The 18,642-nt window shown below is 33.1% G+C and overlaps 1 protein-coding gene across 1 annotated transcript in view; it reads right to left on the bottom strand.

Moving 5' to 3' along the window:
* The window catches only part of LOC114333510 (juvenile hormone esterase-like), a 130,196-nt gene that overhangs the window by 77,745 nt on the left and 33,809 nt on the right, over positions 1 to 18,642 (bottom strand). Inside the window, exon 3 of the mRNA XM_050643797.1 lies at positions 10,235 to 10,378. Coding sequence (XP_050499754.1) covers positions 10,235 to 10,378 — 144 coding nt within the window. The remainder of the gene's footprint in view (positions 1 to 10,234; positions 10,379 to 18,642) is intronic.

An 18,642-nucleotide genomic window follows, 5' to 3' on the forward strand; every position in this document is an offset into this window, starting at 1 on the left:
TTGGGAAACGCTTCATAGTGAGTACATTAACAAACCCCGAGAATTCTTCGAGTTAAAATTAAAATGGCGTGAAAAGCAAAAATTACTTTTAATAAAAACTTTGACTGTGAATGAAATAGCTTTACTTGCCTCTTATAAAGTCTGATATTAAATAGCCAGATCTAAAAAGTCTAACACTATTGGTGAATATCTTATATTACCAACTGCCATCAAAATTGTAGAAACTGTGTTTGGAGATAATTCTGCTAAAAAATTGGGGTGTATACTTCTATCAAATGATAGCAAATCCGCCGAATTGGTGACATAGCTGAATATGTACAGGATCAGCTAATCAGGAAGTTGCGTGAAAAGCTGTTTTCGATTCAGCTTGATGAGGCAACAGTAACAGTAGCAATAAATATGCTCATTTTATTGCCTACGTTCGATTTTGTGATGGCAGAACAGTAGTAGAACTACTTTTCTGCAAACCAATAGAATTGATAGCAAAGTCGCTTGAATTATTTGTTATGTTAAATGATTACATAAATGAAGCAAAAATAAAGACACTGTATGATCAACAGAGAAGCTCTGGCTTGAATATTGTGCTAACTACGGTTGTAACTATAGTTAATTATCTACATAAAAATGAGACCTTTGAAAACTAGAATCTTTTCTGTACTTTGCAAAGACATGGATGCAGTAAATTCAGCATTATTATTTTATTGTGAGGCAAGCTGGTTATTACGTGGGAAATTTTTACAACGTGTTTTGAATTAAGACATGAGATCGCCATTTTTCTAGAAGAAGAAAAGAGGCCGCAAGCCTAGATTTTTCACGATGGTTTCTTTTTGATGAAATTGAGTTACTTGGTTGATATATTCGAGAAACTAAATATTTTGAACTTACAACTTCAAGGGGCCAATACACATATATTTGATACGAATGATAAAGTTACCGCTTTCTGTAGAAAATTGAAATTGTGGAGCAGAAATTTAAAGCAAAAAACCTAGAAATATTTGAAAATGTGGATGAATGTTTTAAAACTTACCAGGCTGAAGAACAACACGTGAAAGTTGTTTTTGTAACCATTGAAAATCATTTAGCAATGCTGACAAAAAATTTTAAAAGATATTTTTTTACCGACGACCAATTAATAGGTACCGAATAGTTATGAGTGGGTCGGGAATCCGTTTCAAATTACACCCGAAGAGCTCTCTACTGCAGAAGAAGAAACCTTCATAGACTTCACAGCAAATGCCCAAATCAAGAATCAGCTTAATATTAGAGCCCTCTTTGAATTTTGGGCAGGGGTAAATGATGAGTTTTCTGCACTGAAAATCAGAGCGTTCCGTATACTATTACCGTTTTCACCATCCTACCTTTGCGAAAGAGGATTTTTCGCGATGGCTGCTTTAAAGACCAAATATAGATCGCAGCTAAATATAAAGAAAGAACTGAGAGCGTCTATTTCTAATATTACACCCTGTTTCGATAAGCTTTGCTCTGCAAAACAGGCCCAAGGATGTCACTAACTTACATTAAAGTTGTTGATTTAGTATTCAGTGCTCATAACTATGTATAGCTCCTTGTTCATGGGTATTTTATTTTTATGTTTGTCAGAATTTTGTTTTGCTTTGATATTAGTAAATAAGTCAATGTTTTAGGTGTTTTTTTTTATATTTTCACGCCCCCCCATTGCTAAAAGCGCGCCCCCCTAGGGGGGCGCGCCCCACAGGTTGAGAATCACTGTGTTAAATAGTAAAATCGGGATCATATGTATTTACAGAAGAACTCGATCTACTTGGTCAGGTTGAAGGCTCTTCTGGATTTCACATTTTTTGCCCGAATAAAAAACTTCAAATTGGATTCGAAACTGGTTTCTTAACTAGTAAACAGTGTTTCCGATTAGCTCTTAGTTTTTATCAAAATTAAGGTGGTTTTACTTGTCAGAAAATTATCAAAGTTGGTATAGTAGTGTATTATATAGTGCTTAATCCAATTTTGGGATCAAACTGTAAGTTAGACCAGTTTTTTACTATTATTTAATCAACAAACAGTAAACAACGGTTATAAATACCAGTACCGAGGTAATTAAGTAGATTAATTACTAATGAACCTGTCCAAGTACCAGGGCCGTAATCAGGCAACATAGGCCCAATATGCAAGAAATTTCAGAGGAGAGATCTTCTGAACTTCAAAATTCTCAAGATGTCATTAATCCATCGAATCAATCAAAATTATATTCAACCGCTCTGACTCAACCTAACAAAAAATTCGCAAGCAAAAACCAAGCCATTTTGTTTAATTCACTTCCAAATACTAAAATTGAAGATTATTTAAATGCCATAGCAACTAAGGTCGATCCCAATAAAATTCTCGCCATTTCCAGGATTGTAAATGATCGTATTTGCGTATATTTTACTACTGAAAAAACAGTCACCGAATTTTTAAGAACAGATAACGGAACAATAGTAATCAATCAGGAACGTATCCAAGGCAGGAAGTTAGTCACACCAAGCGAAAAACTGATAATTTCTAATGTCCCCCCATCAATACCTCACAGTATTATAGAGACCCAACTACAAAATTTTGCAATTCATCAAATAACTTCATTGGATTTTCTAAGAATAGGAACAACTAACTCTTTATTTAAGCTTATCTTGAGTTGCCGACGCTATACTTACATTTCTCCTAAAAATCTGGAAAATATTCCTGAGGCTATATTAATTAACTATGAAGAAATCAATTATCGAATTTATTTTTCACTTGAAAAACAGTCTTGTTACATTTGTAAAGAACAAGGTCATCTAGCCTCTCTGTGCAAAAAAAATACAATCACTCAAACGTCTATCGAAAATTCATCACCTATTTCTCAACCAAATTATATCCAAAATTGCCACCCCATCATAACAGATGCTCAGCCAACTATCCATCCTTCACAATCTTCGCAACAATCTACCAGTTCACAATCAAAAGAAACAACCAATACTTCTCTATTATATTCAGATCCTATTCAAACACCTATCCAGCCAGATAATGTTGAAATGAATAATCACAGCCAAAATCAACCTCCTACATCCTCTGACACTCAATCGTCTAAACGAGCGGTGTCAGAAATAACGTCTCCTTCAACATCAGTAGACCAGAACCCATTTAAAGAACCTCTGCGTAAATCTAAGAAAGCAAAAACTATTCCTGAAGATAATAAGAATTTAGCAGAAGATCTTATTAAATGCACTAGTTCTTTTTTTCAAGATCATTCTGACAACGGATATTTAACCCAGGAAGAACTAATTGATTTCTTTGAAAATGCATACGGCTCTGCAGATCCTCTCAGCATTGCAAAAACGTATACAGAAGATATCGAAGGACTACTCAATTTTTTAACTACAATCCATCCAGCATTAACTCCCAAGTATCTGAAATGTCGCTGTACAAGATTAAAAACTAAAATGAATAAACAGCATATATCTTTTCTCTACTTCTCTACAGCTCTTTCTCTACTGATCACAGTGATTATAGCAGCGACGCTTCTGATAACTTTAATACAACATTCAACTGTATACTGCAATGGAACCTAAATGGGTATTACACCCATTTAGAAGAACTTAAATTAATTATAGCTAAATTTAAACCATCTGTAATATGCCTACAAGAAACCCACTTCAAAGAAGATAACTGTCATAATTTAAGAAACTATACTCCGTATTATAAGAACAGAATAACTGCTAGCAATGCTAGTGGGAGAGTAGTAATATATGTCCACAACTCATTTAATACCGAAGTAATACGTTTAAGAACTGAGTTGGAGGCAACAGAAGTATCTATAAAAGACCCCCACAAATTCAATATATGTAATATTTATTTTCCTCCGGACTTAGACCCGTCCATAAAAGAAATAACTGAACTCTTCAATCAAATTCCAGAACCGCGTATTATATTAGGCGATTTTAATGCCCACAATATATTTTGGGGAGGCAAAAAACAGATTCCTTGGGACGTAAAATCGAACAAATTGTTACCGATTCTAATATGAATATCCTTAACGATGGAAGAATCACAAGGTTCAATATTTCCACCGGCAATGGATCCCCAATAGATTTATCCCTCTGTGACCCTGTCTTACAACCAACTCTGTCGTGGGATGTGACATCCCATTTGCATGGAAGCGATCATTTTCCTATCCTAATTACGAACAATAACCATATCTCCTCATCAATTCCATCCAATAAATGGTGTCTGAAAAATGCAGATTGGTCTCTATATTCCTCTTTAATTTCACAAAAAATTTCTCAGTTGGTTCAGCCCTTTGATACAGATATTGATATTAACTCCAAAGTACTCCATCTCGTACAGTTTTTAACGTCAATAGCTCACGAGTCCATAGGTTATTCAAAATTTCCAAAAAAAAAAAACGTGCTCCAGTCCCGTGGTGGAATTCCCACTGCGAAGCAGCAATTAAGGAGTCAAAAAGGCATTTTATAAATTAAGAAGGCACCCAACTTTAAATAACCAGCTAGAATTCAAAAGATTAAGGGCGTATTGTAGATACACCTTAAAGAAGAGTAAGAGAGAAGCCTGGAAAAAATATGTATCATCTTTAAATTCATCTACCCCGACTTCTGAGGTTTGGCAAATGATAAGCAGAATGTACGGGAAAAAATCATTTAACACCATTCATTACCTAGAATATCATAACCATATTTATTCAACTCAGCAAGAAATAGCCTCCGTACTAGCAAACGTATACCAACAACATAGCAGTGACGAAAATCTATCTACAAATTTCCTAGTCCATAAAAATAAATTTAATATGTAATGCCTGTATAAATCTTGATGACCACAATAATTTACCTCTAAATGTCATATTTACGATGGATGAACTGTTAGAAACTTTAAACAAAGTTAAAGACACTAGCCCAGGGCCTGACAACATCCCTACGATATTTTTAAAAGCTATGCCCACGGAAGGCAAACAATATCTTTTGGCTCTTTATAATTTCATTTGGACAAATAATGTTTTCCCAATTGATTGGTACGATTCCATTATTGTACCAGTTCTTAAACAGGGCAAGAATAAATCGAACCCAGAGTCTTACCGACCAATCTCTCTAACATCTAATATGTGTAAAGTACTTAAAAAAATGGTAAGCAACCGACTAATGTGGTACCTAGAAGATCGACAGCTACTTAGCCCTATACAAAGTGAATTTAGAAAGTCCAGATCTACATTAGACAACATAGTGGATATTGAATCTGTAATTCATGAGTCATTTGAATGTGGTCAAGAATATCTGGCTGTATTTTTTGATATAACGCGTGCATATGATACAATCTGGAGATCAGATATCATAAGAATCCTGTCAAGTTGGTCGATTAAAGGAAATATTATCAAGTTTATTAATAATTTTTTATATAGGCGAAACTTTAAAGTTGGAATAGACAACTTTCTTTCAGACTCTAAAATCCAATTAAACGTTATTCCTCAAGGGTCTACTCTTAGTGCTGCACTTTTCCTTATTGCCATCAATGACATCGGTAAATCACTTAGCCCATTAGTCAAAGCCCGTCTATTTGCTGATGATCTTGTTATATTCTGTCGTGGTAAAAATATATCAACAATGACGACCCATATACAGCAAGCCGTTTACAAACTAGAGAATTGGTCGAATACTACTGGCCTAGAATTTTCACCCACTAAAACGAAAGCAATGATCTTCAGTAAAACTCCAAAGAAACAAATAAATCCACCGAAACTATTCCTAAAAAAATTACCAATAAAGTATTCAGAATCGATCAACTTCTTGGGAGTAAAACTGGATAGCCGACTATCTTGGCAAGACCACATACACTCTCTCCGTCTGTCAGTTCAAAACGGCCTTAACTTAATGAAAAGTATCTCTCATAAACAATGGGGTGCCGATTTCCAAACTCTTATGACTGTATACAAAACCCTAATTCGTTCAAAACTAGATTATACTGTTGCCTACAACTCAGCCAAAGGTTCACTATTGAAAGTTCTAGACACAGTTCATAATTCAGCAATTAGAATTGCACTGGGAGCACACTACACAAGCTCAGTTGAGTGTATGTATGTTGAATCAGGCGAACCATCCCTTCAACTCAGGAGAGAATACCTTAGCCTCATGTATGCCTTAAGAGTATCAACTAACCCACATGTATCTGTTTATAAAAACACATTTACAGATAGATTTCCATCAACATTTAATTGTGGGAAAAGATTGGATCCTCCGTTTTATCATCGAGTGAGAGCAACGTTACACAGCTTAGACACAATAATTCCACCCACTTACAATATTTTAAAGTCAGCCAACACATGTTACCATGGACAATTGCTCTCCCTGCTTGTAATACAAACCTATCTGCATTCAAGAAAGGTGACACACCAGCAAAAATCTTCAATAAGAGATTATTAGAGTTATTAAATAGTTTTAATGATCACATCCATATTTATACCGATGCATCCAGATCTGCAAATGGAGTAGGAGCGGCTTTCACAACAGATAACTATAACAGTTCCTACCAGCTCCCTCCCCAAACCTCCATATTCTCAGCTGAAGTCTTTGCTATCCTCCAGTCATTAAAGTTTGTTAACACACATGACATCAAATTCTCAATAATCATTAGCGATTCCCTAATAGCCCAGTAAATGAACGGGAAATACGGCAATACCGTGTAATTTTAAGGGGCAGCACCGAATTGCATGAAAATTAGGATTTAGGCTCTACTGACCCTCCACTTCAAAGTTGAATTTGTGTCGTTGGTTGCTTTTTATTTTTTAGGAGGATTTTTTAGGAAATCATATTTTAATAAAATGAATGAATGTCAATTAACATGAAATAACATAGTTTAAGATTTTATCACAGTTTAACCCTTAAATTTCACCCCCTAGAATAGTTACAATTCAAACAAACAATGTAATTGAATACCATGTCGTTACTGATTTGCATTCAAATTTGGATTTAGGTTATACTTACCTTTTATTTCAAAATTTGAATACTGCCGTTAGTTGATTTTAATTTTTTAGGGGTCAAAAATACCCCTATGATAAAAAAATTATATAATTGTAAATTCAAGCAATTTGGAATTATCTAATTATACGGTCACATTAAACTTAGATTCCTTTACTGATTAAATTTGTTGCCACATAATTTCTACCGTTATAAAAATGACCCCTTGCGAAGAAATTCGAATAGTTGCATTGTGTATACAGTGTGGGCCAAAGAAAACAGTCCACCTCGATATTTGGCAGTATTTATTAGATTTTAACGAAATGACGAAACAGGTTGATTTTTGATCTAATGGGGACACATTTTTACGGTACATACATCTGTCATTTGTCAACCCCCTCCCTTCCACTTCCCCCAACCCTTATCTTTAAATAGGGAATAGGACTCGTGTGGTAGCGTATTTGAAAGGTTATTCAACTCTCCATTCAGTAATGGTAACATTAACATAATTACGGAGTTCAATTGCTTGAATTATACATTATAAATTCGATGACTAAAATGATACTGCCAATATTTATGAGTTGCGTTGCTTCGACAACTTTATTGGAAGATGGTCCTTTCCTCTGTAAATCAACTTTAACTTTTGTAGTAAAAATTGTAGTATTTGATCAAAATTCTCGTGTTAGTGATCTCATAATAAGTCACGAGGGAAAAACCAGGAAAATAAACCTTATTATACTAACCCAGCATGGTAAGTATTTGGCCTTACATTTAGTTTACTCTCAAAATTCACTACAAACTCTGATTTTATATGTAAGTTATTTTAAAATATAAATGTATCCTCGATATGTTATGGACTTACAACGAAATGACAAAAACCATAGATAAATATCTTTTAAACTATCTCATATAATAGTACAAAATCCTTTATTTTAAGAAAAAGACATCAAGGAGAATCCAAAAATACAAAAATATACAGAGTATTCCATATAAAAAAACATAGGTTTGTGTCACGCTGTCAATACGAGTGGCCCTGTATATTTGAAAATATATTTAGGGTATGGTCCTATCTGTGCCCCAACTTTATCTAAATAACTTTTTTCGTATCTCTTCTGCAAACGAGTAATTGGACTTCCTCGCACTAATGCCCCATCCTGTATGTGGTTGGTTTTTTACTCATAACTAGGTTACTTTTTAAGCTATAAAGTGCTAAAAAAAAACAATTTGTAGATTTTTCTAAGGGCAATAAGAGTACTTAAATATATTTTTTTAATCCCTTTTTTTTAAGAGTTTGAGTTAAAAGTGCTTGAACGAGTTACTAATCACCAGTGTATGCAAATTTTGAACAGCCATATCTTACCCAAATTTTATCTTATATAAAATTAAAAAAAACGGAGTGTTTATGCGAGTAAAAACTATATTTTTTTACTGTTTGAGATTTTTCGTAACACTAATACTTTTGAAGTTATTTTGAAAAGAGTGTAATTTTTCCAAGATTAAAAAAAAAGTTTTTTTAATATAAAACCAAATTTTTCCAAAAATAAGCACTTCAAACTAGTCAAACTTACAGATCTTATTAGCAATACATATATAAAGTAAATGGTAAAGCAGTAACGATTAATTTCATTTGGCATGTTAAATAGGGGGAGATTTTCACGACTTATTATATATAAAAAAACCGGCCAACTTTATTTTGAGCGTAACTCACATAATTTTGATGCTACAAACTTTTATGAAAAATAAAAATAAGTATATTTTTAGACGCTTTAAAAGAGTATTTATGAGTTTTTTGCGAAAAGTGCTTCATTATTTGGTTACTTCAGCTTGAAACATTCGATTCGGAATTTTACGAGTAAGAACGTATTTTTCATGATATACAACTTTGCTTCTTCTGGGTTTATGCCCAAGTGAATACACCATTTTGTTCCTTTTTTTACAGGCTACATTTTTTCTAAGAATATTTTTTTCGATAAAGTACTTAATTTTTTAGATATTTGCGAAACACTGCCAGAAAACGTGTTTTTTTTGTTGAAAAATGCACATTTTCACTCGCAAATAACTCGAAAAGTATTAAAGCAGTTAAAAAACCTTATAGAACAAAAGTTGCTTAGAATTAGTCAATTTATCCATTTTCAGACTTATTTTAAACATATGTTTTTTCACCCCCGAGAAGGGGTAAATTTCACCCCCCAAGTAAAAGAAACCAACGGCACAATTTCAACTTTGAAATACAGGGTAAGTAGAACCTAAATCCAAATTTTCAAGCAAATCCGTCTTGCCCCTGAAAATTACACGCCAAACCGGTCATTTACTGGGCTATAAGTGCATTAACGGCCTTAAAGCAAGTATACCCCAAACATCCTATCCTCCTCTTAATTAAGGCGGAACTCTTGATATGCCAACAAAATCAAAGATTAGTTCAGTTCCTCTGGGTACCATCACATTGCGAGATAAGTGGAAATGATAAAGCTGACACATTAGCAAAAAATGCGAGTGAGAATCCGTTAACAGACATCATAACTACTTGCGTTTATACTGATCTAAAGCAATATTTTAAGAACAAGATCATGACAACATGGCAAACAAATTGGAACAAATCAAACTCTACACTAAGAACAATCAAACAAAGTATATTACCGTCGAAACATCCTACAAAGAGAAGAGACCAAGTGCTCATGTCCAGATTGCGACTTGGTCATACGAAGATCACCCATGACTTTATATTAAAGAAGGAAGCCCCTCCGATGTGTTATGTGTGTGATAGTGAACTAACAGTGCAACATATAATAATAGACTGTCCCTTCTACGTTATAGAACGACAACATCAACAGTTACCAACTACAATTAAAGATGGTTTAAGTGAAAATAATTCATCTAAGACTCTCAACTTTTTACGTACTATAGGACTCATTAACCAAATTTAATATACCTAAATTTTGTAATTTGATGTAAATTCAGTTCATTGCTAATAACCCTTTTGGTTGAAGCAAATTGTAAATAAAAAAAACTTCAAATTCAGATAAACAATGATATGTTTTCTTTTTTGATGAGAAAGAAGCAGTTGGTAATTACATATTCAAAGATTATAATGTTAAAAACAAAATGGTTTTAAACAAATCCTTTGGAAGACAATGTTATCTAGGATTTTTTATAGTAGGTCTAATAAAGTTTAAAGCTGACATCAATCAATTTCACTCTTATGCTAATATACGATTATATTTTTAAGTAGTTATAAGACCAACTGCTCCACCATCAAGAAGTAAGAGATTTTTAGTTTTACTTACCACTGGAGTATAGACGTTTAAATATAGACAATCTTCGTTTTGAGGTATCTCTTTTCCAGGAAATGGATATTTTTGTTGAAAGCAGACTCTGTCATTTTTGGTAGCATTTAAGATCTCGCTCCATGGTTCTACTGGTATAGGGGCCTTAAAAAGAAATTAACTTAGAATTATTCTGTTGTTTGTTTAAATGCTTAAGTTGTTATTTATTGGTAGCATAATTTGTGACCGTTTATCCATTTTAACGGCTCTTACATCTTTTACTTAGGTCATGGTGGTTTGAGTCTTCAACTCACGTTTTGAGAGACTATAGCAGCAAACAAAAATGTAACCTCTATATCGATGCTAGGTAATAAAGAGATCAAAGCAATTAATAATTTGTCAGTTTAGCACAAATATACTTTTATAATACTAGTCAAGTAATATACGGTATGCGGCAAAATAAACAGTAGAGGAGAGCGGGTAAAATTGTAACGCGGTACAAATGTATCATTGCTTCTAAACATCTTGTTTCTGGTCGACTAGAGCTGGCAACGCTGCATGTGAGAAAGTATTTAGTGGTGTAATGTTGACCGTAGTTTGACGGTGTTAAGTGAGGGTGTTACGTTGTTAGACGAAAATATTGGTTTTTACGCCTGGCTAGTAAAATTAATTAAATTTTGTATTTTTTTTGTATTTAGAAAGGGTGGCATAAGAATTGAATCATTTTATACATTTATCAATATATTTATTTAATTGAGATTAGATTTCGTGATCTGTTATAAAATTCTGACAAACCATTGGCATGTCGTTGTGATACAATTGTAACACTAGCAACGGGTACATTTGTAACGTGTATTTCCCATGCCAGTATATACATACACATTACATAATATATGTATCACTATGTATGTGTGTGTATATATAAATAAATATTAACATAAATATATTAATTAATAATATATTATGTATATATTATATTATAAATGTGTGTGTCTGTTTTGGAAAACATTTTTGATTTATATTGTAACGAAAGAGAAATCTTGGCCGACCACCGTATAACAGTAAACACCTCGAGAATGACGTAATCGAATGATCTAGTCCTCGGCGGAGAGGAGGAGAGACTTCTCGAACGTACGTCCCGTAGGCGGAACAAGCTGATAGCTAGAGATGGGCGTCGATTGTTCCAGGTATAACTGGGTATAAATACGGGCATATTTGTAAATAGAGTTTAGTCGTAAGCTAAAGTTTGTAAAGTAAACTTGTATAAATAAATAATAAAGTCGTAAATAAATACGAACCGCTAGGTTTATTGTAATTATAAGTAATTACAGCAAATCACGTTATATTGATGTCCGGTGTGGAGTATAAATAAATGAAAAGTGAAAAAAAAGACTTTTGAACTTTATTCGTCGGGAATAATCGGAGTGCGTTAATTGTTCGGTATTCGGAAAGACTTTTAAAAGACTTTGAACTTTATTCGTCGGGAATAATTGAAGTGCGTTGATTGTTCGGTATTCGGAAAGACTTAAGACATTTTGAAAAGTACGTGTGTGCCGACCAAAGATTGTTGGGAAAAGTATTTTACTCCCAACAAAGTTGACAGTCGACGTTGCGCAAAGATGTGAAAATGCTTGGCAACATGGCATTTGATGGCTCTCAACTTGTCACTATTTTTACTGTCATCAAGAAAATGGCAAAAAGAAAGTATATAATTGTAATAAATTACCTTGTAAAAAGATTACCATTGTACAAAGAATTGTAATATAATGTAAATACTCTACAATACAGTCCATTATTAATAAAACCAACGCACATTTTGGTCCTTCGAGCCGGATGAATGATGAAGTGCTTCGCTTTAAAAATAAATCTCCACGTGATGAAAGCAGCAGCTATCAGCCATTATTCCGATATTCTGCAATAAATAAATGCAATAATGCAACTGAGCCACACATGGCATGATTGTGATGAATCTGGTCCATCCATTGTCCACAGGAAGAGCAGATTGCCGTGTTTATAGTATGGGCCCCAGACCATTCACATTAGGCCAAGTATATATTACCTACTAGCTTAATTTTTGTAACGTATTACATGTGCAAAGTAAGTAAGGCTTGTAAATAATATAGATAGACACATTTCAGCTATAACGTCTGAATAAAAAATCTCAAATATTGTGTTGTGAAGAAAAGTTTAACAATGAGTTCCAAACAAGAACTAACAATTTTAAAAGGTAAAAGAGATCAATATAGACGCTCTTTGGCTAGAATAAACGAGTTTGTTTGTCAACAAAATGATGGTGATATCACAGATATAGTGAGCCAACAACTTATTGTAAGACGAGAAAAATCTGATGATCTCTTAATTAAGTATTCAGATATTGATGCGGAAATTTCGATAAGAAAGATCAAGACCAAATTGAGTCTTTTGAGGAGTTGTACTATAATGTACAATCTAAAATTAATGTTTTAATTTCCAAATAGAATTTAGGTCAGGCTAAGACACCAGGTGTAGATTGTGACAAGAGCAGAAATTCAGATTGGAGTCAGGGTATGCCTTCGACAAGGTTGCCTTACGTTAATATTCCTGCGTTTAATGGTGTAAATTTAGATGATTATAAACCATTTCAAAATCTATTTTTAGCTATAATTCACAAAAACAAATGTTTATCTGAGGTAGAGAAGCTGTTTTATTTGAGATCGTATCTAAAAGGTGAAGCTTTGGCTTTAATAAGCAATTTAGAGCTAACTGATGAGTCATACAAAGAGGCTTTAAAATTGTTGGATGAAAGATACAACAATGAATCATTATTGGTAAGTAGTCACATTTATAAAATTTTAGATATGCCACCAGTAGTAAAGGGGACTAGTTTAGTCTAAGAGAATTTGTTTCTCTTATAAAACAGCAAGTGACTGCTCTGAAAAATCTAGGCGAACCAACTGATGCTTGGAATTCTCTGTTGGTATGTTTGGTTTCTAGAAAACTGGATTCACACACTAATAAATGTTTTCAACTTGACAGAGACAATTCCAAGTTATCAACCCTTAATGAGTTCTTGCAATATCTAGAAAATAGGGCCTTAGCTTTGGAGTCAGTCACAACAGCAGCTGATAATGTCAGTCTACAAAAAGTAAAAGTTTCTCATGTTACTGTAAATAATAAAAGTGACAAAAAATGTAAGTTTTGTCTTACTCTTGGCCATAAGCTATACCAATGTCAAAACTTTAAATTAGAAAGCTATGAAAATAAATCAGATTTCATTTTAAAAAACAGAATATGTATAGTGTGCCTAAATGCTCATTCGGGCAAATGTAGATTTAAATTTAAATGTCAAATTTGTTCTAGTTCAGAGCACAATTCTATTTTGTGCAATACTAATAATGTAGTGCAACATAAGGTAGGGTTAGTAGGAAGAATCCCCAATACCACAGTGCTTTTGCCAACAGTAAAATTTAGAGTCAAAACAAAAGACAATCAATATTTAATAGTCAGAGGACTTATTGATTCTGGGTCAGAAGTATCTCTTATAACACAACAGTTGGCAAAACAGTTAGGGCATAGTATTGATGCTTCACAAATGACTCTGGTAGGTGTCACAAATTGTGCCAAAAGTATCACAGAATCGGTTACAATAAAAATTGAGTCATGTATTTATAATTTTAGTATGGAAGTTACGTGCCATATTATAGACAATATTACATGTATGTTACCACATTTGCAATTTGAAAGTAGTAAGCTTATCCCTAGTACGGTGCAGTTGTCAGATAATGCATTTAATACTCCTGGAACTATCGACGTTTTGTTAGGGGCTAATATTTTCTTTAGCATATTGCTTACTGGTACTATAAAGTTAGGTTGTAACAATTTAGTATTGCAAAACACATTTTTGGGTTATGTTGTCAGTGGAGAAATTCCTGAGGTGGTAAAAAATAAATTTATGTGCAATAATGCAGTCAGCTTGTTTATACAAAATAACACCAGTAGCGTAGATGTTAGTTCAAATCTAGAAAATATAATTTCAAAATTTTGGGAGTGTGAGCGAGTACCACAAGTCATAGTGGAGTATGATAACGATCAAGCTACTTGTGAGCAAAGTTTTAGGAATTCGGTGTGTAGAATAAATAATCGTTTTCAAGTAGAATTGCCTTTAAAGAAAAATGTTGAAAGCTTGAATATTGGTGATACTTTTTCAGTAGCACACAGTAGATTTTTAAATCTAGAAAAGAGACTTCACGTTAATCCTGAATTGTTTGGGTCATATAAACAGTTCATTGATGAATATGTGGCCTTAGGCCATGCAAAAATTCTGAATTTGGGTGAAATTGATATTAACAATCCAAGTAATTATTTTCTGAGTCATCATGCAGTTATAAGACAAGATAAGAAAACTACTAAAGTCAGAGTTGTGTTCGATGGAAGTTTAAAATCCAAGAGAGGTATAAGTCTGAATGAATGTATGTTTAATGGAGCAGTAGTACAGCCAGAGCTGTTCGACATATTAATTTCTTTTCGTAAGTTTGATTATACATTGTTAGCTGATATAGAAAAAATGTATAGAATGATCATGATTGATCCCAAGCATACATCTCTTTTAAACATTCTTTGGAGAGAACATCCAAGCATGCCATTAAAAATTATACAGTTGTTAACAGTTACGTATGGTCTTCGCAGTTCTCCATTCCTGGCCACTCGTTGTCTTGTTGAGTTAGCAAAGAACTTTCAATATCAATATCCTTTAGGTGCTGAGGTGCTTTTGAAGAACACATATGTTGATGATGTCTTTTGTTCAAGCAATTCTTTAGAAGATACCATTGAAACTCAAAGGCAACTAATTTCAATTTAAACCTAGGATCATTCAAATTGCATAAATGGTCATCAAATTCAGAAACAATTCTAAAAGAAATTCCCACTCATCTGCAACATTTGGATGATACGGATTTCTCTCAAAACAATTTTGTTATTAAAGCACTTGGACTTGAGTACAATGTTAGAACAGATAATTTTGAAATCTCAGTGCCAAGAACTAATTTTGAAACACAAATCCTTAATGTGTCACAAAAAGGCAAATCCTTAGTGCTATTTCAAAACTTTGGGATCCAATGGGTATTTGTGGACCTATTTTAGTAGAATCCAAACTAATAATGCAGAAACTGTGGTTAGCTAAATTAAAATGGGATGAAGTAGTTTCTGATGAGTTATTAGATTTATGGAAAAAACTTTCCAGTGAATTTGCTCAAATGGAAAAAATTATTTTACCAAGGAATTTAAAGTTCACATGGGCATCTAGATCTAGTATATCTCTTATTGGGTTTTGTGACTCTAGTATTTATGCCTATGGTGCAGTAATATATACACAGACTATAAAAGATGAAAAAATTCATATTAATCTTTTGTGTTCGAAGTCACGAATTGCACCAATCATCAAAAAACTCTCCATTCCTCGCCTTGAGTTAAATAGTGCTCTTTTACTGAGTAACCTGATTAATAAAATTTTTCTGTTATTGAAAAATGAAGTTTCAAAAGTATATTTATATTCTGACTCGAATATTGTATTAGCATGGATAGAAACTGACCCAATTAATTTAAATCCCTATGTTGCTAATAGAATAACTAAAATCCAAAGTTTAACGAGGGATTTTAAATGGGGTTATGTTCCATCAAAACAAAATCCTGCGGATTGTCTGAGCAGAGGAGTGTCCCCACTAGACTTGAAGTTGGATTCAATTTGGTTTACAGGACCAGATTTTGTAAAAAATAATGACATCTCATTGAATTTGTCCAAAATTCCTCAATTGAAAGGACCTCTTCCAGAACAAAAGAAAAAAGTAATGGTTGTAAGTGTTCCAGAGTCGACAAATTTTTTCACAGATTTTTCTAATTTGTGTAGATTACAACGAGTGACTGCATACATTTTGAGATTTGCTTACAACGTAAGTAATAAAAACAACAAAAAATATGGGAATTTAACTGTTGAAGAATTAGACACAGCTTTAAAAAGAATCATAAAAAGTGAGCAATATCAAAAGTTTTCCAATGAAATCAAGTTATTAAATAAAAAAGAAAACATTAAATCCAATTTAAAAAAAATACATCCATTCATGGATAGTGAGGGCTTGATTCGTGTGGGGGGGGGGGGGGGGCGAGGTTGCACAATGCAAATATTGCTTTTGATTAAAAGCACCCCATAATTTTGCCAAAAAATAGCCATGTTACTAATCTTATTATAAGGTGTGAACATATACGGTTATGTCATGCCGGACTAAAACAAATTTTAAGTAGCCTACATTTGAAATATTGGCTTATTAGTGCAGATAATGAAATTAAAAAGAACATTTTTAATTGTGTCATATGCTTTAGACTTAAAGGTCAAGTGGCTAACCAGTTAATGGGCTCACTGCCTACAGATAGGGTAAATTCAAATAGAGTTTTTAAAAACGTAGGAATAGATTTTTTTGGTCCTATTCAGATAAAACAATCGCGAATTAGAAAGAGCCTGATAACTAAAGGCTATGTTGCGGTTTTTGTGTGCTTTGCTGTGAAAGCAATTCACCTTGAATTATTATCAGGTCTATCAACACAAACGTTTTTAGCTGCACTTAAACGATTCTTTAGTAGAAGAGGTAAAAGTTCTAAGATCTATTGTGATAATGGTGGATCATTTATTGGCGCAAAAAATGAACTGAAAGAGCTCTATAATATACAGCGCAGTCAAGATTACCAAAACACAATCATTGATTATTCTGCTAATCAACAGATTGATTTTAAGTTTATTCCAAGCTATAGCCCAGTATTTGGAGGATTATGGGAGAGTGGGGTTAGATTTACAAAATACCATCTAAAAGGAATAGTGGGTAACACGCTCTTAACCTATGAAGAATTAAATACAGTGTTGGTGGAAGTAGAGGGTGTTTTGAATTCTAGACCCATTACTCAGTTGTCTTCAGATCCTTCAGATCTTTCGTATTTAACTCCAGGACACTTTCTTATAGGGGAGCCAATTACAAGCTTCCCAGAAGTCAACTTAACACAGATTCCTGACAATCGTTTAAAGTTTTGGCAATTGTGTACCAAGATCAAGCAGGATTTCTGGAGAAAGTGGCATAAAGATTACTTAAATTCTTTACAAACGAGGCCTAAATGGCATCATAGTGTGCCGAATTTAACAGAAAATATGCTTGTTCTTGTTAAGGAGGACAATGTCCCTCTTTTACAATGGCCAATGGCAAGAATTGTGAGAACAATTCCAGGAAATGACTCCAAGGTTAGGGTGGTAGAGATAAGAACAGCCAAGGGGACTTATTTGGGATCAGTGACAAAGATAGCTCCTCTACCTATAAACTAAACCTTTGCTTTGTACATTTGTAAATTGCTTTGTAAATAGACTGTTAATTTGAACATACAACCAATGCAATGAAGAAAGGTGATTAGTGCGATCATTTTGGTGAAAAGTCTATAGTGCAAAATATTAGTGCAAATTTTGGTAATTAAATGACTGTGTAAAGGTTTTCTTGCAACAATATATGTATTACCTGTATGCAAATGTATGTAACTTTGTGTATATAGATAGAAATTTAAGTTAGTTTTTAAGTGTAAAAGTTTAAGAGTTTTATTTGATAGATTTCTATTGAGAGTGTCTTGTAAAAAACACAGGTAAAGTTATATTTACTTATAGATAATACTCAGATTCTCATAATTTCCTTTTTTATACCAATGTATGAATTAGTAAGGTGTCTATATACACTTATAAAAATATATTTTTTTATACCAATGTATAAATTTAATAAGGTGTCTATATACTCTTATAAAAAATATTTTTTTATACCAATGTATAGGTTGGTAAGGTGTCTATATACACTATACACTTATATAAAAAAAACAGTTCTAAATATTTGAAATATTATCAAACCTAACAATCTGAATTTCTACTAAGTTTAGATTTAAGCTGGTTTAATATACTATATAATTGTTGGCAATATTGGCTTCCTAAGGCCCCCAACATGTTGGGAAAAGTATTTTACTCCCAACAAAGTTGACAGTCGACGTTGCGCAAAGATGTGAAAATGCTTGGCAACATGGCATTTGATGGCTGTCAACTTGTCACTATTTTTGCTGTCATCAAGAAAATGGCAGAAAGAAAGCATGTAATTGTAATAAATTACCTTGTAAAAAGATTACCATTGTACAAAGAATTGTAATATAATGTAAATACTCTACAATATATATATATATATATATATATATATATATATATATATATATATATATATATATATATATATATATATATATATATATATATATATATATATATATATATAGTGGCTAAAACACCCCCGTGGGGGTAGCGCCGCCTTTACAGGCTCTCTAGATCCATGTTTTCGAGGTGGATCAGTCCTCCGTTCTTCTCTTTCTTAAACTGCATTACATATCCGGTT

Source organism: Diabrotica virgifera, chromosome 2 (genome assembly GCF_917563875.1).
Source record: "Diabrotica virgifera virgifera chromosome 2, PGI_DIABVI_V3a".
Taxonomy (NCBI): domain Eukaryota; kingdom Metazoa; phylum Arthropoda; class Insecta; order Coleoptera; family Chrysomelidae; genus Diabrotica; species Diabrotica virgifera.